Raw genomic sequence first — 27,239 nt, 5'->3', positions numbered from 1 at the left:
TGTCCATTTTCCAGGGATGTGGAGGATCTGTCCAGAAGATTCTTGACGGATCGCAAGTTCTGGGTTTTCGCGGTCATAGGCCCTGCAAAATCCAGGCATTAATCATATGAACGTTTTTGGATCTTTATGAATTCACTAATTAAATATATTTGTATTCCTTGAAGCAGACATTTCATCAAAATGAAGAGGAGGTCACAAGTGGTGTTGGTTCACACAGTGTCTTTTGCATTGCTGAGAAAACTTGGCTTGCAATGTAGATTCCAAAGTAGTAGAAGACCAACTGCTCCTCTTGGCTCCCGGATATTATCTGATCCAAGCAGAGTGTTTGAACATAATATGTGGTAAGTAGATGTTATCCAAACCAGATTACATGTTTGTTGCTCACACAAAATCATATTGTAAAAAATATTACTTATGCATTGATGTTCATTTCCATTTTGAGCAAAAGGGAAATGAACAACTTAAAGATGATAGCTTCTGATATGATTTCATTGAGTTAATTTGAATTTTAAATTAAACATGTTTCTTGGTTAAAAGGTTCTGCATGACGTAGTGTAGTAATGAAATTTAATGCTAGAACACTTGGGTCAGAACATTGTTCTATTTCAATCATAAATGGAAGTAAGCCATACTATCAATTTATGTTATTTTTATCGAATGAGATTGATCTAATTTAACATTTCTCCTGGAATATGTTGGAACCTGCTATTTTTTCCCCTGCTTTTAGGAATTTTTTTTACAAAAGAACCTTTATACTTCCGTGTGTAAAAATATGGAGGTGGCAAATAACTAGCCCCAAATGCCTCCTACTCATTTTTGTCTTCTATTCCAGCAATGAGAAGAGCATAAAATGTGTGTAGCTCTCTTTCTCTGCAATCCTTAAAAAAAAGAAAATTAACCTTTTTCTCTAGGGATCACATCCAGTGGACACCTGAACAGGAAGAACTTGCTAGACAAAAAGCTGAAGAAAATTCTAGTGTTAGAGTGTCATTGGAAGAACAAGGTAAATTATGGAGTTTTATTTGAACCTGAGGGATATTCTTCTGGAGATGCAACAGTGGAAAACATAGATTCAAAATGGTACTCTTTATAACAGTCAGAATAAACTGACATAAGTGCAAATGAGGGGCCATACTGCAGAGCAGCTTGCCTATCTTATTTCTCTAAATGGTTCCAGACACGGGTTAATTTGGGCATTAAGGTATAATATTTAAATTATCCTAGTAAAGTAGGAGGCAGCATACATAACATAAGAAATAGGAGCAGGAGTAGGCCAATCGGCCCCTCGAGCCTGTTCTGCCATTCAATAAGATCATGGCTGATCTGATCCTAACCGCCAATCCACTATCACAGAACCATCTCCTGAATCTAACAGAATTAGACACACAAAATAGGAGCAGGATCAGGCTACATGGCCCCTGGGCCCGCTCCGCTACCCACAGGGCCATGACCGATCCGAACCTAGACTCATGTCCAAATTCCTGCCCGCTCCCCGTAACCCTTAATTCCCTTTACTTCTAGGAAACTGTCTCTATTTCTGTTTTAAATTTATGTAATGATGTAGCTTCTACAGCTTTTTGGGGCAGCATATTCCATGGACCTACCACCCTCTGAGTGAAGTAGTTCCTCCTCATCTCAGTTTTGAAAGAGCAGCCCCTTATTCTAAGACTATGCCCCCTAGTTCTAGTTTCACCCATCATCGGGAACATCTTCCCCGCATCCACCCAATCCAACCCCTTCACAATCTTATATGTTTCAATAAGATCGCCTCTCATTCTTCTGAACTCCAATGAGTAGAGTCCCAATCTACTCAACCTCTCCTCATATGTCCATCCCCTCATTCCCGGGATTAACCGAGTGAACCTTCTTTGTACTGACTCGAGAGCAAGTATGTCCTTTCTTAAGTATGGACACCAAAACTGTACGCAGTATTCCAGGTGCGGTCTCACCAATACCTTGTACAACTGAAGCAATACCTCCCTATTTTTATATTCTATCCCCCTAGCAATGAAAGCCAACATTCCATTGGCCTTCTTAATCACTTGCTGCACCTGCATACTAACCTTTTGAGTTTCGTGCACCAGGACCCCCAGATCCCTTTGTACTTCAGTACTTTCCAGTTTCTTGCCATTAAGATAATAACTTGCTCTACGATTTTTCCTGCCAAAGTGCATAACCTCACACTTTCCAGTATTGTATTCCATCTGCCAAATCTCTGCCCACTTACTTAGCCTGTCTATGTCCCCTTGCAGGTTTTTTATGTCCTCCTCACTCACTACTTTCCCTCCCATCTTAGTATCATCTGCAAACTTTGATATGTTACACTCGGTCCCCTCCTCCAAATCGTTAATATAGATTGTAAAGAGTTGGGGACCCAGCACTGACCCCTGCGGAACACCACTAGTTACTGATTGCCAGTCCGAGAATGAACCATTTATCCCAACTCTCTGCCTTCTGTTAGATAGCCAATCCTCTATCCATGCCAGAATATTACCCCCAATCCCGTGATTTTTTATCTTAAGCAATAATCTTTTGTGTGGCACCTTGTCAAATGCCTTTTGGAAGTCTAAATACACTACGTCCACTGGTTCCCCTTTATCCACCCTATACGTTACTTCCTCAAAGAACTCCAGCAAATTTGTCAAACATGACTTCCCCTTCATAAAACCATGCTGACTTTGTCCTATTAAATTATGATTATCCAAATGTCCTGTTACTGTCTCCTTAATAATGGACTCCAAAATTTTACCTACCACAGATGTTAGGCTAACTGGTCTATAGTTTCCAGCCTTCTGTCTACTGCCCTTTTTAAATAAGGGTGTTACATTAGCAGTTTTCCAGTCTGCCGGGACCTTTGCCGAGTCCAGGGAGTTTTGGAAAATTATTACCAATGCATCCACAATCCCTACCGCCACTTCCCTCAAGACCCTAGGATGTAAGCCATCAGGTCCAGGTGATTTATCCGCCTTGAGTCCCATTATTTTACCGAGTACCACTTCCTTAGTGATTTTGATCGTGTTTAGCTCCTCCCCCCCCCCCCCCCCCCCTTTTAGCCCCCTGTTTCTCCAGTGTTGGGATATTCTTAGTGTCTTCTACTGTAAAGACTGATGTAAAATATTCATTCAGTGTTTTTGCCATCTCCATATTTCCCACCATTAATTTCCCGGTCTCATCCTCTAAGGGACCAACATTTACTTTAGCCACCCTTTTTCTTTTTATATAACTATAAAAACTCTTACTATCTGTTTTTATATTTTTTGCTAATTTACTTTCATAATCTATCTTCCCTTTCTTAATCTTTTTGTTATTTTTTGCTGTCTTTTAAAGTAGGTAGCATCCTAACAATTTAAGACCTTGGTATGAAGGAAACTTGCAAGTTTTCTAGATTGGAAGATAGGATGTACATGATACAACTGCCATCCTCAGGTTAGTAAGTGAAAGCTGTTCTATGTAATATCAGACTCCCCTCAGTACCCACCTGAGAAGGCTTAGATAGCCTGTACACATGGTCACTGCAAATCTCCAGAAGGATTTGGTCCTGTTACCATAGATGAGTGAGGGAAACATAGAAGATAGGAGCAGGAGTAGGCCATTCAGCCCCTCGAGCCTGCTCCGCCATTCAATGCGATCATGGCTGATCATCCAAATTCAGTACCCTGTCCCTGCTTTCTCCCCATATCCCTTGATCCCTTTAGCCTTAAGAAATATATCCAACTCCTTCTTGAATATATTTAATGAATTGGCCTCTACTACCTTCTGTGGTAGAGAATTCCACAGGTTCACCACTCTCTGGGTGAAGAAATTCCTCCTCATCTCTGTCCTAAATGGCTTACCCCTTATCCTTAGACTGTGACCCCTGGTTCTGGACTCCCCGACCATCGGAAACATCCTTCCTGCATCTAGTCTGTCTAGTCCTGTTAGAATTTTATACGTTTCAATGAGATCCCCTCTCATTCTTCTAAACTCCAGCGAGTACAAGCCCAATCGACCCAATCTCTCCTCATACGTCATTCCTGCCATCTCAGGTATCAGTCTGGTGAATCTTTGCTGAACTCCTTCCATGGCAAGAACATCCTTCCTCAGATAAGTCGACCAAAACTGCACACAATACTCAAGATGTGGTCTCACCAAGGCCCTGTACAACTGCAGCAAGACATCCTTGTTCCTGTACTCAAACCCTCTCGCTACGGAGGCCAACATACCATTTGCCGCCTTAACCGCCTGCTGCACCTGCATGCTTACCTTCAGCGACTGGTGCACAAGGGCGCCCAGGTCTCGTTGCACTTCCCCTTCTCCCAATCTATTGCCATTCAGATAATCTGCTGCCTTGTTTTTGCCACCAAAGTGGATAACCTCACATTTATCCACGTTATACTGCATCTGCTATGCTTCTGCCCAATCACCCAACCTGTCCAAATCATACTGGAGTTTCTCGGCATCCTCCTCACAGCACACATGCCCACCCAGCTTTCTGTCGTCTGCAAACTTGAAGATATTACATCTAGTTCCCTTGTCCAGATCATTAATATATATTGTGAATAGCTGGGGTCCAAGGACCGATCCCTGCGGTACCCCACTAGTTACTGCCTGCCACTCGGAAAAAGAACCGTTTATTCCAACTCTTTGCTTTCTGTCTGCCAACCAGTTCTCTATCCAAGTCAATACCTTGCCCCCAATCCCATGTGCCTTAACTTTACACGCTAATCTCTTATGCGGGACCTTATCGAAAGCCTTTTGAAAGTCCAAATACACCACATCCACTGGTTCTCCCTTAACTATTTTACCAGTTACATCCTCAAAAAATTCCAGGGAAACATAATGCAAGTTATTGCATCGTGTTGTAAATTATATGTTGTATTTATAATCTTGGTTTACAATCATCATTATAATGTATGTGTGTGAATCCATGCATTTTATATACAGTATTATAACTTTCATTGAATGGAACAGTATAATTTTAAAATATATTAGTGGGTGATACATGGTAAAAAAAAAAATCCAGTATATAGTCCGTTCCATTCACTGAAAGGTATAATACTGTATATAAAATGTGTAGATTACATAAGAACATAAGAAATAGAAGCAGGAGTCGGCCATTTGGCCCTTCGAGCCTGCTCCACCATTCAATAAGATCATGGTTGATCTTCTACCTCATCTCCACTTTCCTGCACTATCCCCATATCCCTTGATTCCCTTAATATTCAAAAATCTATCGATCTCTGTCTTGAATATACTCAACGACTGAGCCTCCACAGCCCTCTGGGGTAGAGAATTCCAAAGATTCACCACCCTCTGAGTGAAGAAATATCTCCTCAGCTCAGTCCTAAATGGCCGACCCCTTATTCTGAGACTGTGACCCCTGGTTCCAGACTCCCCAGCCAGGGGAAACATCCTCCCTGCATCTACCTTGTCAAGCCCTGTCAGAATTTTGTATGTTTCAATGAGATCACCTCTCATTCTTCTAAACTCGAGAGAATATAGGCCTAGTCTACTCAATCTCTCCTCATAGGATAATCCCCCCCATCACAGGAACCAGTCTGATGAACCTTCATTGCACTCCCTCTACGGCAAGTATATCCTTCCTAAGGTAAGGAGACTAAAACTGTACACAATACTCCAGGTGTGGTCTCACCAGGGCCCTATATAATTGCAAAAGACGTCTTTACTCGTAAACTTAAATCCTCTTTTAATAAAGGCCAACATACCATTTGCTTTCTGAATTGCTTGCTGTACCTGCATGTTAACTTTCAGTGATTTGTGTACAAGGACACCCAGGTCCCTCTGAACACCAACATTTCCCAATCTCTCACCATTTAAAAAATACCCTGCTTTTCTATTTTTCCTACCAAAGTGGATAACTTCACATTTCTCCACATTATATTCCATTTGCCATGTTCTTGCCCACTCACTTAGCCTGTCTATATCCCCTTGAAGCCTCCTTGCATCCTCCTCACAACTTACAATCCCACCCAGCTTTGTATCATCAGCAAACCTGGCTATATTACCTGGGAACTTAACATCCAGGGATATACAATATTTAGGAAGGATCGGCAAAAAGGTAGGGGAGGTGGGGTAGCATTGCTGGTAAAGGAGGGGATTAATGCAATGGAAAGGAAGGATATTAACACGGATGAAACGGAATCTGTATGGGTAGAAATGAGAAATAGCAAGGGGAGGAAAACGTTAGTGGGTGTGATATATAGGCCTCCAAATAGTAATATGGAGGTGAGGGAAGGCATAAAAAGGGAAATTAGAGAAGCGTGCGATAAGAGCACAGCTGTCATCATGGGTGACTTTAATTTACATATTGATTGGACTACCCAAATTAGTAAAAATTCTGAGGAGGAGGAATTCCTGGAATGTTTTCGGGACGGTTATCTGGACCAATATGTCGAGGAGCCGACTCGAGATCAGGCCATTTTAGACTGGGTATTGTGCAATGAGAAGGGACTTATCAGCAATCTTCTTGTACGAGGCCCCTTGGGTCAGAGCGATCATAATATGATCGAGCTCTCAGTCGAGATGGAGAGTGAGGAAATTGAATCAGAGACTAAGGTCCAGAACTTAAATAAAGGGAATTACGAGGGTATGAGACGGGAATTGGGTAAGATTGATTGGGTGGTGTTTCTGGGGGGATTGACAGTGGATAGACAATGGCAAGCATTCAAAGATAGAATGGAAGAATTCCAGAACATATTTATACCGGTTTGGCATAAAACTAAACCTAAAAAGGTGACTCAACCGTGGATAACGAGGGAAATTAGGGACAGCATAAAATCAAAAAAAAGGGCATATCAACTGGCAAAAAAAAGCACCAGACCGGAAGATTGGGGGCAGTACAGGATACAGCAAAAGAGGACAAAGGGATTAATCAGGAAGGGGAAAATAGAATACGAAAGTAAACTTGCAGCAAACATAAAGACAGACTGCAAAAGCTTTTATCGGTATATCAGGAGGAAAAGACTGGTAAAATCCCAAGTCGGTCCCTTGCAGTCCGATTCGGGAGAATATATAATGGAGAATAAGGAAATGGCAGACCAATTAAACTCATACTTTGGTTCTGTATTCACAAAGGAGGACACAAATAACCTCCCAGGAATATCGGCAAACATAGGGACTAATGAGAGGGAGGAGCTGACAGAAATTAGTATCTCTAGGGATATGGTGTTGGGTAAGTTGAGGGGACTGAAGGCCGACAAATCCCCGGGGCCTGATAAACTACATCCTAGGGTACTTAAGGAGGTGGCCCTGGAGATAGCAGATGCTCTAAGGATCATCTTCCGGAACTCCATTGACTCGGGAACAGTACCCGTGGATTGGAGGGTAGCTAATGTTACCCCAATATTTAAAAAGGGGGGTAGAGAGAAAGCAGGGAATTATAGACCAGTAAGCCTTACATCGGTTGTGGGCAAAATGCTAGAGTCCATTATTAAGGATAAAATAGCGGAGCACTTGACAAATGGGGAAAGGATCGGACAGAGTCAACATGGATTTACAAAGGGTAAATCGTGTTTGACTAATCTGCTGGAATTTTTTGAGGAGGTAACTGGTAGAATAGATGGGGGAGAGCCAGTGGATGTGGTGTACCTTGACTTCCAGAAAGCCTTCGATAAGGTTCCACACAAAAGATTATCATGCAAAATTAAGGCTCATGGGATTGGGGGCAAAGTATTAACGTGGATAGAGAACTGGCTGGCAGATAGAAAACAGAGAGTTGGAATAAACGGCTCGTTTTCGGAGTGGCAGGCAGTGACCAGCGGGGTGCCGCAAGGATCTGTCCTGGGACCCCAGCTGTTCACAATATATATAAATGATCTGGATCAGGGAATTGGATGCAATATTTCCAAATTCGCTGACGACACTAAACTAGGAGGAGGGGTGGGCTCTGATGAGGATGTCAGGAGGCTACAGTGCGATTTGGACAGGTTGGGGGAATGGGCGGATACGTGGCAGATGCACTATAATGTGGATAAATGCGAGGTTATCCACTTTGGGGGTAAAAACAGGAGGGTAGATTATTATCTAAATGGCAATAGATTGGGAGATGGGGAAGTGCAGAGGGACCTGGGTGTTCTTGTGCACCAGTCACTGAAGGAGAGCATGCAGGTGCAACAGGCGATTAAGAAGGCAAATGGTATGTTGGCCTTCATATCAAGGGGGTTCGAGTATAGGAATAGGGATACCTTACTACAGCTGTACAAGGTGCTGGTGAGACCGCATCTGGAGTATTGTGTACAGTTTTGGTCGCCCCATCTGCGGAAGGATGTTCTTGCCATGGAAAGAGTGCAACGGCGATTCACCAGGCTGATACCTGGAATGGCGGGAATGACCTACGAAGAGAGATTAAATAGTTTGGGCTTGTACTCACTGGAGTTTAGAAGATTGAGAGGGGATCTCATCGAAACATATAAAATTATGGCAGGCCTGGACAGGCTGAATTCAGAGAGAATGTTTCCAATGGCCGGGGAGCACAGAACCAGGGGCCACAGTCTAAAAATAGCGGGCAAATCATTTAAAACAGAGATGAGGAAGAATTTCTTCACTCAAAGAGTGGTGAGCCTGTGGAATTCCCTGCCACAGAGGGCTGTGAAGGTTAATTCAATAAATATTTTCAAGAGAGAATTGGATATATTTCTGAAGGCTAAGGGGATTAAGGGTTACGGAGAAAAGGCGGGGACGGGGTACTGAACTGGTAAGATCAGCTATGATCTCAGACGAAGATCAGCCATGATCTCATTGAATGGCGGAGCAGGCTCGAAGGGCCGAATGGCCTACTCCTGTTCCTATCTCTATGTATCTATGTATTACATTTGGTCCCCTCATCCAAATCATAAATCCGTGTTGACTCTGCCCAATCCTATTATTATTTTCTAAGTGCCCTGTTACCACATCCTTAATAATAGATTCTACCATTTTCCCTACTACTGGTGTCGGGCTAACTGGTCTGTAGTTTCCTGTTTTCTCTCTCCTTTTTTAAATAGTGGGGTTACATTTGCTACCTTCCAATCCGCAGCTACCGTTCTAGAATCTATGGAATTTTGGAAAATGACAACCATTGCATCCACTATCTCTATAGCCAACGCTTTCAAAACCCTTGGATGTCGGCCGTCGGGTCCAGGGGATTTATCAGCTTTCAGTCCCATTAATTTCTCTAGTACTACTTTAACTAATGCTAATATCTTTCAGTTCCTCATTCTCGCTAGACCCTTGGTTGTCCACTATTTCCGGGAAATTTTTTGCGTCGTCTTCCGTGAAGACAGACACAAAGTATTTGTTTAATTTCTCTGCCATTTCATTATTCCCCATTATAATTTCTCCTGTCTTAGCCTGTAAGGGACCCACATTTACTTTCGCTAAACTTTTTCTTTTTACATACCTATCGAAGCTTTTACAGTCTGTTTTTATGTCTCTTGCTAGTTTACTCTCATATTCTATTTTCCCTTTCTCTATCATTTCTTGGTCCTCCTCTGCTGAATTCTAAAATCCTCCCACCCTCAGGCTTACTGCTCTTTTTGGCAGCATTATAAGCCTCTTCCTTTAATCTAATACTATCTTTAATTTCTCTTTTTAGCCACTTTTGGACCACTTTTCCTGTGGGTTTTTTGTGTCTTAATAGATGTATATTTGTTGTAAATTATGTATTAATTCTTTAAATGCTAGCCATTGCTCGTCCACTGTCATACCTTTTAGTGTAGTTTCCCAATCTACCTTAGCCAACTCGCCCCTTATACCCACGTACAGGAAACTCTTTTTTTTATCCGGCACCGACGGGACCGGCGTGGTGCCGGTTGAACAAAAAGTCCGGATTACAAAGAGGTATACTTACTAAGGTACGAGAGCCCCGTACACGGCCACAGATCCAGGCGTCCCTGTTGCATGGCAACAGGTGCAGGAACCCCGGTTACACGGCCACAGATCCAGGAACCCCGCTTACACGGCCACTAATATGACGTAAAACTTACCTGAACCTACTCCTGAATTTTGCCGGTTAAGAGAGATTTCCGGTTATTTAGGTGCCGGTAAAAAGAGTGTTTCCTGTAGTTTGCTTTGTTTAGATTTAAGACGCTGGTTTCGGATTTAATTAGGTCACTTTAAAACTCAATATAAAATTCTAACATATTATGGTCACTCTTCCCTAAATGCCCCTTTACTACAAGGTTATTAATTAACCCTTTCTCGTTGCACAATACTAGATCTAGTTCCCTAGTTGGTTCCTCAACATACTGATCTGGAAAACTATCTTGCATACATTTCATGAATTTGTCCTCCACACTATTACTACAAATTTGGTTTGCCCAGTCTATATGTAGATTAAAGTCCCCCATGATTACTGTATTACCCTTGTTACATGCGCCTCTAATTTCCTGATTTATACTCTGCCTTACATTGCAAATACTGTTTGGGAGTCTATACACAACTTCCACCAATGTTTTCTGCCCCTTGCTGTTTCTACCCAAACTGATTCTACTTGTTGATTTTCAGAGCTAAGATCCTTTCTCCCTACTGTCTTTATCCCATCCTTTATTAGCAGGGCTACCCCTCCTCCTTTTTCATTTTGCCTATCCCTTCTAAAAGTTATGTATCCTGGAATATTTAGTTCCCAACCATGGCAACTCTGCAACCACGTCTCCGTTATGGCGATCAAACCTGTTAATTTCTATCTGCGTTATTAATTCATCTATTTTGTTGCGAATGCCTTTAGTTTATTTCTATTTTTCCCTGATGTCACCTTAGTCACTGATGCTTTATTACCTTTGTTACTCTCTCTGTCCCTTCCTGACCCACTCTGCTTATTTTTACCCAAAACTCTACTCTGCTCTAGAGCCTTGACATTTCTCTTGCTGCTTTTAAATTTACTCTCACCCACCCCCCCTTCATTAGTTTAAAGCCCTGTCTACTGCCCTAGTTATTCGGCTCGTCAGGACACTAGTCCTAGCCCAGTTTAAATGGAGCCCATCCTAACGGAATTGTTCCCTCTTTCGTCAGTACTGGTGCCAGTGCCCCATGAACCGAAACCCCTTCCTCCCACACCGCTCTTTGAGCCACGCATTTAAACCTCTAATCTGTTTGTCCCTATGCTAATTTGCACGTGGCTCAGGTAACAATCCAGAGATGATTACCTTTGAGGTTCAGCTTTTTAATTTGGTTCCTAGCTCCTGAAACTCCCTCAGCAGAACCTCATTCTTAGTTCTACCTATGTCGTTGGTTCCTATAAGGACCACGACAACTGGATCCTTCCCTAACTACCCTCCCGTCCCCTCCCCTCCAAGTTCTTCTCCAGCTGTGAGGAGATGTCTTTAAACCTGGCAGGCAACACAACCTTCGGAACTTTCGGTCGTGGCTGCAGAGAACAGTATCTATCCCCCTGACTATATTGTCCCCTATCGCAACTGTGGTATCTTGAGGTGGCCATAGATGGAGACGGACACAGGTTAACTCCGTAACATGGTTTAATCAACACTTGCACATAAAAGCTTCTGCCATGAGGCAGCAAAAACAAAGAGTGCAACCAGTACAGATCAGACTTAACTCAGGAGACCAATTGCCACAGCACCACCTGGTGGATCAGGTTACTCATAACCTCCCAGGTTACTACACTCCCCCCCCCCCCCCCCCTTAAGATTGCCGTATGCAATTCTTAAACAATAACCCTTACTAGGTACTACGTTTTAATTAACCAGTATGCTCTAACCATGGTTAACCCCTGACTAATTTAACAGGTTTGTATAAGTCTTTCTGGTTGCTTGTGAATCCTTTGTGAACATCTTAATTCCACTTGTGGTGGATTCTCAGATTCATGCGCACTTGAGATTGGAGTAGTCTCTGATGTTGGTTTTACTCTGTCCCGCTGTGGCCTGGCAGTACCAGTGTCCCCTGGCACCTTATAAGCCGTGCTGGGTCCTGGAACAGCCTCCTCTACTGCCCTTTGTTCCATCTGAGGCAGTTCCCCCTGCTGCCGGCTGAAAAGCTGATCCACATGCCGGCAAACCCCTCGACCATCCCCTAGTAACACGGAGTACGACACAGGTCCTGTAATGTCCTGGATTAGTCCTGGTATCCATTTAGGTCCATAGCCGAAGTTCCGGGTGTACACAGAGTCCCCTATGGCGATATGGCGAGCTTTAGTATGTTTGTCATGGTACGCTTTTTGGTTTGTTTGTTTTGTCTCAACCTTGCTTTTGAGATCTGGGTGTATCAGGTCTAACGTGCACCGCAACTTTCTCCCCATCATCAACTCAGCCGGAGAAAGCCCCGTGGTAGCTTGGGGTGTTATACGATAACTAAACAAGGCTCTATTGAGCTTGGTCTCCAGGGTGTCACCTGAGCTCTTCCTCATGAGCTCCTTAAAAGTCTGCACGGCTCGCTCGGCTAACCCATTTGAGGCTGGGTGATATGGAGCCGAGGTGACGTGTGATTCCATTCCTTACCATGAATTCTTTGCTCCCTTCACTAACAAAACACTGTGCATTGTCGGATACAATCATTTCTGGAATACCATGTGTGCTGAAACTGTTCCTGAGACAATTCAGTGTGGCATCAGTCGTTGCAGAGCTCACTGGATAAACGTCGATCCACTTTGAGTGAGCGTCTACCAGCACCAAAAACATTTTGCCCCTAAAAGGTCCCGCATAGTCTATGTGAATTCTCCTCCAGGGTTTGCTGGGCCACTTCCAGGGATGGAGTGGTGCCCCAGCAGGTGCTTTCCTCTGTTCCTGACCTATAGTGCATGACTTTACCTTTGACTCAATTTCAGCATCCAAGTTAGGCCACCACAGGTAGCTCCTAGCCAGTCCTTTCATTCTAGTCATTCCTGGGTGCGATTGATGCAACTGTTCCATCAAAGTAGAGCGTCCCCGCTCTGGGACTATGATGCGTGCTCCCCATAGCACACATCCATCTTGGACACTGAGCTCGTGCTGTCTCTGTCTGTACGGCGCGAACTCCGGTCCCTCACAGTGATCTGGCCAGCCTTTCAACACATACTCACGGACCCTTGACAGAACGGGGTCCTTGGCTGTCCAGCCCTGGATTTGCGCTGAAGTCATCAGGGGACTGATCTCCTGATCCAGCATCAGGACGTGCTCCTCAGGGGAAGTACTGCGAGGAGATTTTGAGAGGGGCAGGCGGCTGAGAGCATCCGCGTTCCCGTTTTCCTTGCCGGCTCTGTACGTGATCACATATTCATAGGCTCTTAGTATTACTGCCCATCTCATTATTCTCTGTGATGCCATTTGAGGCACCGCTTTCATCTCATTCAGTAAGCTAATAAGAGGCTTGTGGTCAGTACTGATTACAAACTTCCTCCCATATATGTACTTATGGAATTTCTTTACTCCAAATATAATGGCTAACCCCTCTTTATCAAGCTGTGAATAGTTCTTTTCCGCAGCTGTGAGCGTGCGTGAAACAAACCCGATGGGCCTTTCCGCTCCATCTGGCATGCGGTGGGCCAACACTGCCCCCACTCCATAGGGTGATGCATCGCAGGACATTATCAGCTCCTTCTTCTCGTCGTAATGCACTAACACCCTGCTGGACTGAAGTAGCTCCTTTGACTGCTGAAACGCTTTCGCTTGCTCTGGCCCCCAACGCCATGGCTCCTCCTTTCTCAGCAGTTTGTGCAGGGGTGCCAGCAGCATCGATAAGTTTGGAAGAAACCGATTATAATAATTCAGGAGCCCTAGATAGGCTTTCAGTTCAGTCACTGAGGTGGGTGCAGGTGCATCCTGCACTGCCCGCACTTTCCCTGGTAATGGATGGAGGCCTGTGGCATCCACCCGATGTCCCAGGAATGTAACTTCCTTCTCCATGAAACGACACTTACTCCGTTTCAGGCGTAGCCCCGCCTCTTCCAGCCGCTGTAGCACTTTGTCCAGTGTTTTTAAGTGACCCTGATCGTCACTTCCTGTTAGCAGAATATCATCTAAGTACACGGCCACCTTTGGAATGCCCTGCAGAATGCCCGTTGAAATATTGCTGGGCTAGAACTGACACCAAATGGTAACCTGGCATACGTGAACAGCCCCTTGTGCGTGTTCACCGTGACAAACTTTTTTGATTCTTCATCTAGCAATATCTGCTGATACGCATGACTCATGTCCAGTTTGCTGAATCTTTCTCCCCCAGCGAGCGATGTTAACATGTCCTCCATTCTCGGAATGGGGTACTGTTCCAGTGATGATACTCTGTTCACTGTTAACTTATAGTCACCACACACCATTACGTTACCGTCGGGCTTCAATACCGGGACTATTGGTGCCGCCCAGTCTGAAAATTTCACTGGTTCTATTACTTTGTCCTTTAGCAGGCGATCTAGTTCCGTCTCAACCTTGGTTCTCATTGCAAAAGGTACCGACCTTGGTTTAAAGAAACGAGGATTGGCATCACTGGCTACATGAATCTTGGCTGTGGCTCCCCTTAAGGTGCCCAGTTTGTCCTTGAACACTAACTCATGCTTCATCAGCACTTCTTGCAGTGCCTCTGTACTGTCCTCCATTTTATTCATTGCCTGCCAGTCCACACTCAACTCACTGATCCACCCTCGCCCTAACAGGTTTGGCCCTGACCCTGCTACCACTACCACCGTAAGCTCTTTGGTGACTCCTTTGTGTTCCACTTGTACTTCGGCCGCCCCCAAAATGTCCACCTTCTATCCTGTGTAGGTTTTGAGACTAATGGGGCATGTACCTAGCTCTGGTACTTTTGCTTCCCCCCATAGCTTGGCGTACTCAGTCTGCGACATTATGGTTACACTACATCCGGTGTCAATCTCAAACTTTACTTGACCTCCGTTCACTATCAAATACTGAGTGAGAGGGGGTACGTTGGGCCTTGAAGTGTCTATACTGTATATAGTGAAAACCTCCTCACTAGACTCTTCCTCCTCTTGTATGTAATTTGCCCGCTTTGTGTACTTCTCCCTCCCCCCTTTAGCATGCTTTGCCCCTTTAGCACTGCTTCTCTCACTCACTGCCCTTTTACAGACTTTCTTTAAGTGCCCTATTTTTCCACAATTGTGGCACTTTGCCTTTGCAAACCTGCAGTCCTTTGCATAATGGCTTGTCCCGCCACATCGGTAACAATCCCCAACCCCGACTGGTGGATTTTTCGCGCCAGCTTCCATCTTGAAAACCGCTCCTCCCACTGGTTTACTCCATTTCTCCTTGCTCATGCTGTTTAAGTCCTTAATGTCCTTGTTAGCCGTCTCCATGGCTTGTGCTTTTTTAAGTGCCGTCTCAAACGTTAATCCTTCTTCTGACAGCAACCTTTGCTGTATACTGTCATCGTTAACTCCGCATACTAGTCTGTCCCTTAACATGACTGTGAGCGCATTTCCAAAATTACAGTCCTGTGCGAGCTTCCGAAGCTCCTCCACATACTCAGTGACGCTTTCTTCCGGCCTCCTAATCCTCGAATTGAATTTACATCTCTGTACTATTTCACTAGGTTTCGGATTGAAATGATACTTTAGTAGACTCACCAACTCGTCAAAAGATTTTTCTCCTGGCCGCTCCGGGCTCAGCAGATTCCTCATCCGTGTATAGGTTTGCGCTCCCACACAACTCAGTAAAATGGCCCTTTTCTTTTCAGCACTGTCCACCTCGTTTGCCATAAAGAATTGGCTCAGTATTTCACAATACTCCTCCCAAGACTGCGACTTGCTGTCAAAAGGTGCCACGGAGCCTACCGTTCCTGCCATCCTTGGAGTCCGGTCACTTCAGCCAAAAAAATCAAACTCCGTTTCGACTCCCGCGGCCTAGCTTCGTGCTTTTCCGACTAGTTTGCTAACCAACCCGAGCACCTCTTCCGAATACTCCCTAACTATGACTGATCCACCAAAACTTTTCCGTCCTTTATTCTCGTCGCCATATGTGGTATCTTGAGGTGGCCATAGATGGAGACGAACACAGGTTAACTCCGTAACATGGTTTAATCAACACTTGCACATAAAAGCTTCTGCCATGAGGCAGCAAAAACAAAGAGTACAACCAGTACAGATCAGACTTAACTCAGGAGACCAATTTGTAGTGTATGTGCCTTTAAGAGCCCCCTGCGTACTGTAATGCTGGTAATGGCCACTCGGGCTATATAAGCCTGTATATTGTGTTGTATCAGTTAGTTCCCCTCCAGACTTTGTTCAGTAAACACCTGTGAAACCAACTCCTGTCTTCAGTGTCTCTATTAACACACGGACACAACAGTGGCGACGAATTGGAAACGGACTTACCTGCAATTCGGCAGCACCTCAAGGACATCGATTCCTCTGGTGTCCAAAGTCGAAGAAAAGCAAGAAAAAGAAAAAGCTGTGGTTTCACCAGCTAGCCGAGCTGGTGGCAGGTACTGCAATAATCCTTCCTGGGCGTCGGGCTGGGGCTCCAGCTGCTGGCTCTGCAGCGAGGCCAAGCAGCGAAGGCAGAGGCAAGCAGTAACAGACGGGGAGGGAGCACTCGGGAGACGGCTGGCGCTGCAAGCAGGTCGGCGTTCAGACCTAGCAGAGAGAGTCCGGCGGGAACGAGTCTCCACCTGTAAATAAATAAATAAAAAGGGAAACCTGCAGAAAACAGCGTTGTCATCGGCAGCAGCGGCGGGGAAGCGCCATATCTTTTCTGCAGAAAAGAAAGAAAAGCGCGGGAAGCGCCATTTTTTTTTCAGGATGCCTAAGGCTGGCAATATTGATGCTTTTGATAACGATATAGAGGATTGGACCACATATGTGGAAAGAATGGAGGTATATTGCACCGCAAATGGAATAGAAAATGAAAAAAAAGCGTCAGTACTTCTAAATCTAATGGGCGCAAAGACATACGGGCTGTTACGAAACTTAATCACTCCAGCCAAACCAAAGGACAAGAATTTTAAAGAAATTGTTGATACCCTACAGGAGCACTTAAACCCAACATCGCTGCTGATAGCGGAACGATTCAAATTCTTCAAGAGGAGTCAACACAAGAATGAAAGTAATGCTGATTACCTCACCGAATTAAGAAAGCTATCAAAGCACTGCCAATTAGGGGCAGGACTAGCAGATTATCTTCGAGACAAATTCGTCTGTGGTCTCCTAAGTGAAGGAACACAGAAAAGGCTGCTTTCTAAGAAAGATTTAACACTGGCCAAGGCTTTCAGTATGGCTGTATCATACGAAGCAGCCGCAAGAGGAGCTGCAGAGATACAACAAAAGACACAGGACTTCGGCACCCATGAAATGACACAGGGTTTTGAGAGATGTTATCGCTGCGGCAGATCCACCCATGACCAGAGGGACTGCTGGTTCAAGGACAAAGCATGCAGGCAATGCGGAAAGATTGGACACATTGCACGGGTATGCCGATCTGGACAAAAAAAATCCACGGACAGGGAAAAAAAAAATCAATAAAGAAAAGTACAGAAAGGTACAAATGATGACGGACAGTAGCTCCGAAGACCAGAAGAGTGATAGCGACTCCGAAAACAAGAGACTAAGCTGTCTCAAATTACATAATGTAATTGCCAAAGAAGATTACCAGACCATTTGGGTTACCCTCACGATAGCAGGGTCCCCAGTTAAAATGGAGCTAGATACAGGATCAGCTCTGACCGTCATAAATCGACGGGATTACGAGCGGCTATTTCCGCATATACCTTAAAAAGACACATCCATAATCTTGAAAACATATACGGGGCAGAAAGTATACCCCAAAGGAAAAATAAGGGTGCCTGTTGTATACAACGGCAAGGAAATACAAAAGTTGTATTTATACGTTCTACAAGATGGTGGTCCACCGCTGTTGGGACGTGAATGGATCAGGAAAATACGTTTAGACTGGCACTCCATTCAGGCACTGATGGTGACCAGTAAGGAAAAAAATGATATCATACCTGAATGATTAAAAGACATCTTGGCCAACGCCAAAGAAGTGTTTCAAGAGAAACTAGGAACCTTGAAAGGCATCACCGCCTCAATAAAAGTGGAAGATGTGGCAATTCCTGCCTCCCTTGACCAACACCAGTTTGCCTATCGTGCAAACAGATCAACGGAGGATGCAACCACAACTGCTCTACACTCGGCACTGAATCACCTAGATGGTAAGGAGACCTACATCAGAATGCTGTTCATAGACTACAGCTCAGCATTCAACACTATCGTCCCCAACAAGCTGGCCACCAAACTCCAAACTCTTGGCCTGAACACTTCCCTCTGCAACTGGACCCTGGACTTCCTAACAAACAGACCCCAGTCTGTCAAATTAGGTAACCACACCTTCCCGACCCTGAACACGGGGGCCCCACAAGGATGTGTGCTGAGCCCCCTCCTCTACTCCCTCTTCACGCACGACTGTGTGGCTGTTAAGGGTTCCAACACCATCATCAAGTTTGCGGATGTCACCACGGTAGTAGGCCAGATCACCAACAACAATGAGTCAGCCTACAGGGAGGAGGTCCAGCATCTCGTGAAGTGGTGCGCCGATAACAACCTGGCCCTTAACACCAAGAAAACAAAAGAAATCATTGTGGACTTCAGGAAGTCCAAAGGCGGAAGTCACACCCCCATCCACATCAATGGGGCTGTGGTGGAAAGGGTGGACAGCTTTAAGTTCCTCGGAGTCCACATCACGGAAGACCTCTCCTGGTCCCTCAACACCTCCTCTCTCTGGTGAAGAAGGCCCAGCAGCGCCTATATTTCCTAAGGAGGCTGAAGGGATGTAATCTGTCACCCCTGATCCTCTCTAACTTTTACCGCTGCACAATAGAGAGCATCCTGACAAACTGTATCACAGTATGGTATGGCAGCTGTAGCTACTATGACCAGAAAGCCCTGCAGCGGGTAGTCAAAACTGCCCAACGCATTACCGGCACCCGGCTACCGACCATAGAGCACATATACCAGAAACGCTGTCTACGGAGGTCACGGTCCATCATCATTACCCACCCCAGCCACAGTCTGTTCGCCCTCCTGCCGTCTGGGAGACGCTACAGATGCATTCGCACCCGTACGACCAGATTTAGGAACAGCTTCTTTCCCAGGGCTGTCATCCTACTGAACTCCACAAATAAACTCTAAAGCCTGCACATCTGCCAATGCACTTTATTATGGTTATATTTATGTTAATATACTACAAGCCAAATGTATGTTGAATGTTTAAATGTCTTAATCCAAATGTACACTCTAGGGAGCCGCAAGCCTACATTTCGTTGTACTGCACTTGTGCACTAACAATGACAATAAAAGTTGATTTGATTTGATTTGATTTGAATTCCCAAGTTTTTTAAGGCAAGACCGGTGCCATACGCAATTCGTCCAGCAGTCGAGGCAGAGCTGGAGAATTTGGAAAAGGCAGGCGTATTATCCAAAATAGATTGGAGCGAGTGGGCAACACCCATCGTCCCAGTCATGAAGAAAACGTTGAATAATGATAAATCTGAAGAACAGAGAAAAATTCGCATCTGTGGAGACTTCAAGGTGACTGTAAACCCGGTCCTTCACACGGTACAGTATCCTCTTCCGAGGATAGAAGATATTTTCGCCTCACTATCCGGAGGGAAACGTTTCACCAAAATTGACTTGGCACAGGCATATCTACAGATGGAGGTTGAAGAGGCCTCTAAAAAGTATCTCACGATAAATACACACAAAGGCCTATACCAGTACAATCGACTGGTTTTCGGAGTAGCATCCGCTCCAGCTATCTGGCAAAGAGCTATGGAGCAAGTCCTCCAAGGGATTCCGGGGACTCAATGCTACCTAGACGACATCCTTGTAACAGGAGAAAATGACAACGAGCACCTTGCCAATTTGGAGCAGGTGCTCACTAGGCTGAGAGAACGGGGCCTACGAGCAAATCGCCCCAAGTGCGAATTTTTCCAGAATCAAATATCATATTGTGGCCACATAATTAATAAGGAAGGGTTGCATAAGTCACCTGAAAAAATTGAAGCGGTCATAAAAGCCCCAGCACCTGAAAATGTTTCACAATTAAGGTCGTTCCTGGGATTAATAAATTACTATCATAAATTTTTACCGAACTTATCAACTCTTCTGCACCCTCTTAATGAACTGCTACAAACAGGAGTAATTTGGAAATGGAGCGAAGACTGTAAACGTGCCTTCCATAAATGCAAAGACTTAATCACGTCCAAAGAAGTTTTGGCTCATTACAACCCATCACTGCCAATCAGACTGGCGTGCGATGCATCCCCTTGCGGCGTAGGAGCGGTATTATCGCATAAATTCCCTGATGGCTCGGAACGGCCGATAGCTTTTGCGTCACGCTCATTGAACTCAGCTGAGCGTAACAATGCCCAAATCGACAGGGAAGCACTCAGCCTGGTATGGGGAGTGAAGAAATTCAACCATTACCTACACGGACAAAAATTTACCTTGTTGACTGACCATCAACCCCTCATCTCCATATTCAACCCTAAAAAGGGTGTTCCCATTATGACAGCGCAAAGGCTACAGAGGTGGTCCCTTTTTCTAGGGGCACACCAATATAACATAGAATACAAAGGATCAAAACAGCATGGGAATGCTGATGGTTTATCGCTCCTACCGTTGCCAACGGTAGAAGAGGCACCTACCGTAGACCCAGTGAAGATTTTCCACTCTACCATAGTCGAATGTCTACCAGTAACAAATTCTGCCATTGAAAGGGAGACTAGAAATGACCCGACTCTCTCACGGGTCTACGATTTAACAGTGAAGGGATGGCCAGCACATGGCGAACCACTGTTGCCAGCATTCTCGCAAAGAGAACAGCTGTCAGTGTGCCGAGGAACCTTGATGTGTGGATCCAGAGTGGTGATTCCACCCAAACTCCAGGATAAAGTGCTAAAGGAGCTTCACGAGGGGCATCTGGGTGGAGTGAAAATGAAGAACCTAGCCAGGGCGTTTGTATGGTGGCCAGGTATCGATGGAGACATCGAAGAAATGACCAAGAGCTGCCTAGGATGCCAGTAGGTCCAAAACGCTCCACCACAAGCCCCTCTACATCCATGGGAGTGGCCCTCATCTCCATGGCAAAGGGTACACATCGACTTTGCTGGTCCATTTATGGACTCAATGTTCTTAATCGCGGTTGATGCACACTCCAAGTGGCCGGAGGTAATAAAGATGTCCTCCACCACCACGGAAAAAACCATCACAGTATTAAGGACCATATTTGCCAGGAATGGGCTGCCTGAACAGATCTGTTCTGATAATGGACCGCAATTTGTGTCCGAAGAATTCAGAAAGTTCTTAAAAAAAACAATGGGGTTAAGCACTACACATCCGCCCCATACCATCCCGCCACCAATGGATTAGCTGAAAGGTTTGTCCAGACCTTCAAGAAGGCCACAAAGGCCATGGGTAATGAAGACATAAAACTTCAGCATAAGGTGGATAACTTCTTGTTTGCATACAGGAATGCAACACATATGGTTACAAACCAAACTCCCGCCATGATGTTCTTCAATAGAAGCCTAAGATGCCAGCTGGATTTGATCAAGCCAAACATCAGAAGGGACGTGGAGAACCGGCAATTTCAAGGCATGAATGAAAGGCCAACTAGAACCTTCCAGATAGGTCAACAAGTTTTGGCCCGGGACTACCGTACTGAGAAATGGCAGCCTGGAACTATCTGCACACGACTAGGACCGCTGATGTATACCGTGGACATTGGAGAAAGCATAATAAGGTGCCATGCTGACCAGATCATAGAGTCATCCGAAAAGGGACAACCTACACCACAACTCTATACGCCTAATGATGAAGTAGAGATACCCATAGTATCTACCTCCGATCCGGGGATACTGGAACCCGATGAAACCGACACTGGCATTCAAGCCGAATCAGCCTTGCCAAAAGAACCTACTACACCACCGAGGCGTTATCCGGACCGAGTCAGGAAGCCTCCAGAGAGACTGACTTATAATTGATTAACTGTAGCAATGTGTAGATTATTTTTCTTGTAACATGTAATTAATGATTACTTAAAATATTATGTACTGGTTAGCTAAAAGGGGAGGAATTGTAGTGTATGTGCCTTTAAGAGCCCCCTGTGTACTGTAATGCCGGTAATGGCCACTCGGGCCATATAAGCCTGTATATTGTGTTGTATCAGTTAGTTCCCCTCCAGACTTTGTTCAGTAAACACCTGTGAAACCAACTCCCGTCTTCAGTGTCTCTATTAACACACGGACACAACGCAATTGCCACAGCACCACCTGGTGGATCAGGTTACTCATAACCTCCCAGGTTACTACAGCAACTACATCCCCTTTCACTCCCCCCAGTTGAATGGCTCCTGCACCATGGTCAGCCTGCTCATCCATCCTATAGGCTATTCCCTCATCTGCACAGGCAGCAAGAACCTCACACCTGTTGGACAAGGGCAAAGGCTGAGACTCCTCCAGCACTACACCTGTGGTCCTATTACCTTCCTGAGTTGGAGTCACACCCTCCTATCCCTGACCACTAACCAGACCTGTACCACTACCTAACCTAAGGAGTGTGACTGTCTCCTGGATCAAAGTGTCCAGGTAACTCTCCCCATCCCTGATGTCCCGCAATGTCTGCACCTCAGACTCCAGCTCAAAAACTCTGAGCTGAAGTTCCTCAAGGTGCAGGCACTTACTGCAAACGTGGTAGTCTGGGATCACAATGCTCTCCACAAACTCCCACGTGCTGCAGTTGCGGCACACCGCCTGCACTGACATCCCTATATGACCTTTATTTGTTTAATTAAATGTAATTACATTTGTAATTAGGTAACTCAGTTTACAGTGTAGTTTCCTGAATACTTATTTGATCTAGATTAAGTTAAGGGTACTGAAATTAAATATCTACCTGTAACACAAAGCACTGCAAGTAGTGTAGGCAAAAAGCAACAACTCCTTCCCTCTCGTCTCCGAATTCCCACTCTTTCCAAATGCCTAACCAAAGCACTCTGTTCAAGTCCACTCCGTTTAATCCTGCTTTGTGCAGACCACAAATGCAACGATATAAATAACTGTGAATCCAGATTATATGTATAACCTGATTTACAACACAATCCAATAAGAACATAACATAAGAAATAGGAGCAGGAGTAGGCCATTTGGCCCCTCGAGCCTGCTCTGCCATCCAATAAGATCATGGCTGATCTTCTACCTCAACTCCACTTTCCTGCACTAGCCCCATATCCCTTGATTCCCTTAATATCCAAAAATCTATTTATCTCTGTCTTGAATATTCTCAACGACTGAGCCTCCACAGCCCTCTGGGGTAGAGAATTCCAAAGATTCACCACCCTCTGAGTGAAGAAATATCTCCTCAGCTCAGTCCTAAATGGCCGACCCCTTATTCTGAGACTATGACCCCTGGTTCTAGACTGCCCAACCAGGGGAAACATCCTCCCTGCATCTACCCTGTCAAGCCCTGTCAGAATTTTGTATGTTTCAATGAGATCACCTCGCATTCTTCTAAACTCGAGAGAATATAGGCCTAGCCTACTCAATCTCTCCTCATAGGACAATCCCCCCATCCCAGGAATCAGTCTGGTGAACCTTCGTTGCACTCCCTCTATGGCAAGTATATCCTTCCTTAGGCAAGGAGACCAAAACTGTACACAATACTCCAGATGTAGTTTTAGCAGGAACCTATATAATTGCAGTAAGACGTCTTTACTCTTATACTCAAATCCTCTTGTAATAAAGGCCAACATACCATTTGCTTTCCGAATTGCCTGCTGTACCTGCAGGTTAACTTTCAGTGATTTGTGTACAAGGACACCCAGGTCCCTCTGAACACCAACATTTCCCAATCTCTCACCATTAAAAAAAATACTCTGCTTTTCTATTTTTCCTACCAAAGTGGATAACTTCACATTTCTCCACATTGTATTCCATTTGCCATGTTCTTGCCCACTCACTTGGCTTGTCCATATTTTTTTTTGTTCGTTTATGGGATGTGGGCGTTGCTGGCATTTCCAGCATTGATTGCCCATCCCTAATTGGTCTCGAGAAGGTGGTGGTGAGCCGCCACCTTGAACCGCTGCAGTCCGTGTGGTGAAGGTACTCCCACAGTGCTGTTAGGTAGGGAGTTCCAGGATTTTGACCCAGTGACGATGAAGGATCGGTGATATACTTCCAAGTCAGGATGGTGTGTAACATGGAGGGGAACTTGGAGGAGGCGGTGGTGTTCCCATGCGCCTGCTGCCTTTGTCTTGCTAGGTGGTAGAGGTCGCGGGTTTGGGAGGTGCTGCCGAAGAAGCCTTGGCGAGTTGCTGCAGTGCATCTTGTAGATGGTACACACTGCAGCCACGGTACGCCGGTGGTGGAGGGAGTGAATGTTTAATGTGGTAGATGGGGTGCCAATCAAGTGGGCTGCTTTGTCCTGGATGGTGTTGAGCTTCTTGAGTGTTGTTGGAGCTGCACTCATCCAGGCAAGTGGCGAGTATTTCATCAAACTCCTTACTTGTGCCTTGAAGATGGTAGAAAGGCTTTGGGGAGTCAGGAGGTGAGACACTCACCGCAGAATACCTAGTCTCTGACCTGCTCTTGTTGCCACAGTATTTATGTGGCTGGACCAGTTAAGTGTCTGGTCAATGGTGACCCCCAGGATGTTGATAGTGGGGGATTCGGCGATGGTAATGCCATTGAATGTCAAGGGGTGGTGGTTAGACCCTCGCTTGTTGAAGATAGTCATTGCCTGGCACTTCTGTGGCGCGAATGTTACCTGCCACTTATTAGCCCAAGCCTGAACGTTGTCCAGGTCTTGTTGTATGCGGCATGGATTGCTTCATTATCTGTGGAGTTGTGAATGGCGCTGAACACTCTGCACTCATCAGCGAACATCCCTATTTCTGACCTTATGTTGGAGGGAAGGTCATTGATGAAGCAGCTGAAGATGATTGGGCCTAAGACACTGCCCTGAGGAACTCCTGCAATGATGTCCTGGGACTGTGATGATTTACCTTCAATCACCACAACCACATCCTCTTGAAGCCTCTTTGCATCCTTCTCACAACTTACATTCCCACCCAGCTTTGTATCATCAGCAAACCTGGATATATTACATTTTTCCCCCTCATCCAAATCATCATTGATATAGATTATGAATAGCTGAGGCCCAAGCACTGATCATTGCGGTACCCCACTAGTTACAGCCTGCCAACCTGAAAATGACCCGTTTATTCCTGCTCTCTGTTTTCTGTCGGTTAACCAATCCTCAATCCATGCTAGTATATTACCCCCAATCCCATGAGCCCTAATTTTGTTTAATAACCTCTTGTGTGGCACCTTATCAAATGCCTTCTGAAAATCCAAATACACCACATCCACTGGTTCACCCTTATCTATTCTGCTAGTTACAACCTCAAAAAACTCTTAACAGATTTGTCAAACACGATTTCCCTTTCATAAATCCGTGTTGACTCTGCCCAATCCTATTACAGGTAGACTACCTTTTATCCGAACTTCCGAAAACCGAAACCCTCTAAAAACCGAAGGTTTTTTCGTTCAGCGTAAGTCGTGCGCACGACATGACCAGAGTGGTGCACGACCCGACCCCCGCCGACCCCAACTCCCGCCGACACCCCCGCGGACCCCCCCCCCCCCACGGACCCCTGCCGACCCACCCCCGACAAATTTCCCAGTCTTATAAAATACCTTCCGAAATCCGGAATTTTCCGAAAACCGAAACACGGCTGGTCCCGAGGTTTTCGGATAAAGGATAGTCTACCTGTATTTTCTAAATGCCCTGTTACCACGTCCTTAGTACTAGATTCTAGCATTCTCCCTACTATTGATGTCAGACTAACTGGTCTGTAGTTCCCCATTTTCTCTCTCCCTCCTTTCTTAAATAGTGGGGTTACATTTGCTACCTTCCACGGGAACCATTCTAGAATCTATAGAATTTTGGAAAATGACAACCAATGCATCCACTATCTCTATAGCCACCTCTTTCAAAACCTTAGGATGTAGGCCATCAGGTCCAGGGCATTTATCGGCTTTCAGTCGCATTAATTTCTTTAGTACTATTTTTTCACTAATACTAATATCTTTCAGTTCCTCATTCTCCACTATTTCCGGGAGTGGGACTTGAACCCACAACCTTCTGACTCACATGGAGGGAGTCATGGGAGAACCTGGGTGCAGCCCTGCCCCTCTGTGCAGTCATTGTTGGTGTTTGCAGCACCTCAATGCTGTAGAACACTGACTGCACAAATGTCAAAAGAAAGTTGGCCACAGTCCCTTTAAGGAAACTGGCTGATGACGTGTCATGAATGACGTCACCAGACCCGCTTCCTCTAATTGGCGTGGGAAACGCACTGGGCGGGCTTAACAAGCCCCATCAACGGAAAATAATTTTCCAGAGCGGGATGGAGACAACAGCGGGGTCAGGACCCTCCACCGACTTCGTCTGTCCTAGACCCGCCGAGGTGAGGAAAATCCAGCCCTCAGTCTTTTTGGATTTCTTTAATAAAAGCGGTGCCAATTTTTGAATAATAAATGCCAAATTTTCATTCTCATTGTGGTGTAGCTATGTAGTACTGGAATGCTGCACTTAACTTTTGCTTTTCTTGATAAGTATAATGCAGAAGACCAGACTTCCAGAAATCTTTTGTAGCAAATTTATCAGATAGAATAATCACATTAAATGCATGCAGAGATTTTCTTGCATATGTTTAAAGGAATCAGTTTCAAATTATTTTGTATACAATCCAATGCTTACAACCAAGAAGAAAGCAATTATTTTGTATTCAAACAAATGCTAAAAGGGAAATATTTACATAATGTCAAAAATGTCAGCAGAATTGGCATTTTTGGTATGTACCTATTTCCTTTTTAGTGAATTTCCAAAGAAACCAGCTGAACTACGTTATGTACACCAGAAATTTTGGTGGGATCATGGTTTGTGTATATCCTGGAACAATTTACCCTGGTAGTGCATAGCTATCCAGTCATAGACATCATTCTGCATAGATATGACATTTTTGCTATAACTTTTGTATCTTTTTCCTTGAATCCACAACTGCTATATCTCTAAATGAAATGGTAATGTACGGTTGTCTGTATTGAAGTCATTTGGTTGCAAAATATACTTAAAATAAAGGTGTAGATTACATGGAAAACACTTTTACTCCTAAAATAAATGCTAATATATACAGGAAACTTCGCGATATCCGGCACCGGTGTGATGCCGATCTATGAAACCTTCCGGACAGACCAGCGCTAATGTTGAAGGATACAGAGGTTTTCATCTCCGTATCTGACAACAAACACTGTTGCTTAGCAACAGC

At 44.9% G+C, this 27,239-nt stretch overlaps 1 protein-coding gene across 3 annotated transcripts in view; it reads left to right on the top strand.

The window, feature by feature from the left end:
* mettl8 (methyltransferase 8, methylcytidine) overlaps positions 1-27,239 on the top strand; it is a 59,066-nt gene that overhangs the window by 7,125 nt on the left and 24,702 nt on the right. For 2 of the 3 annotated variants that reach the window (XM_085986264.1, XM_085986265.1), the window contains exons 2-3: positions 168-341; positions 912-1,003. In XM_085986264.1, the coding sequence (XP_085842390.1) occupies positions 181-341; positions 912-1,003 (253 nt within the window). In that variant the 5' untranslated portion in view covers positions 168-180. Of the gene's footprint in view, positions 1-167; positions 342-911; positions 1,004-3,327; positions 3,427-27,239 lie in introns of those variants that run through there. The other variant, XM_085986266.1, reaches the window with a different exon arrangement.

Source organism: Somniosus microcephalus, chromosome 4 (genome assembly GCF_052327205.1).
Source record: "Somniosus microcephalus isolate GS21.2 chromosome 4, FLI_Smic_1.0, whole genome shotgun sequence".
NCBI classification, from domain to species: domain Eukaryota; kingdom Metazoa; phylum Chordata; class Chondrichthyes; order Squaliformes; family Somniosidae; genus Somniosus; species Somniosus microcephalus.
The sequence above is the reverse complement of the archived record's forward strand: the minus strand, read 5'-3'. Positions and strand labels throughout refer to the sequence as shown.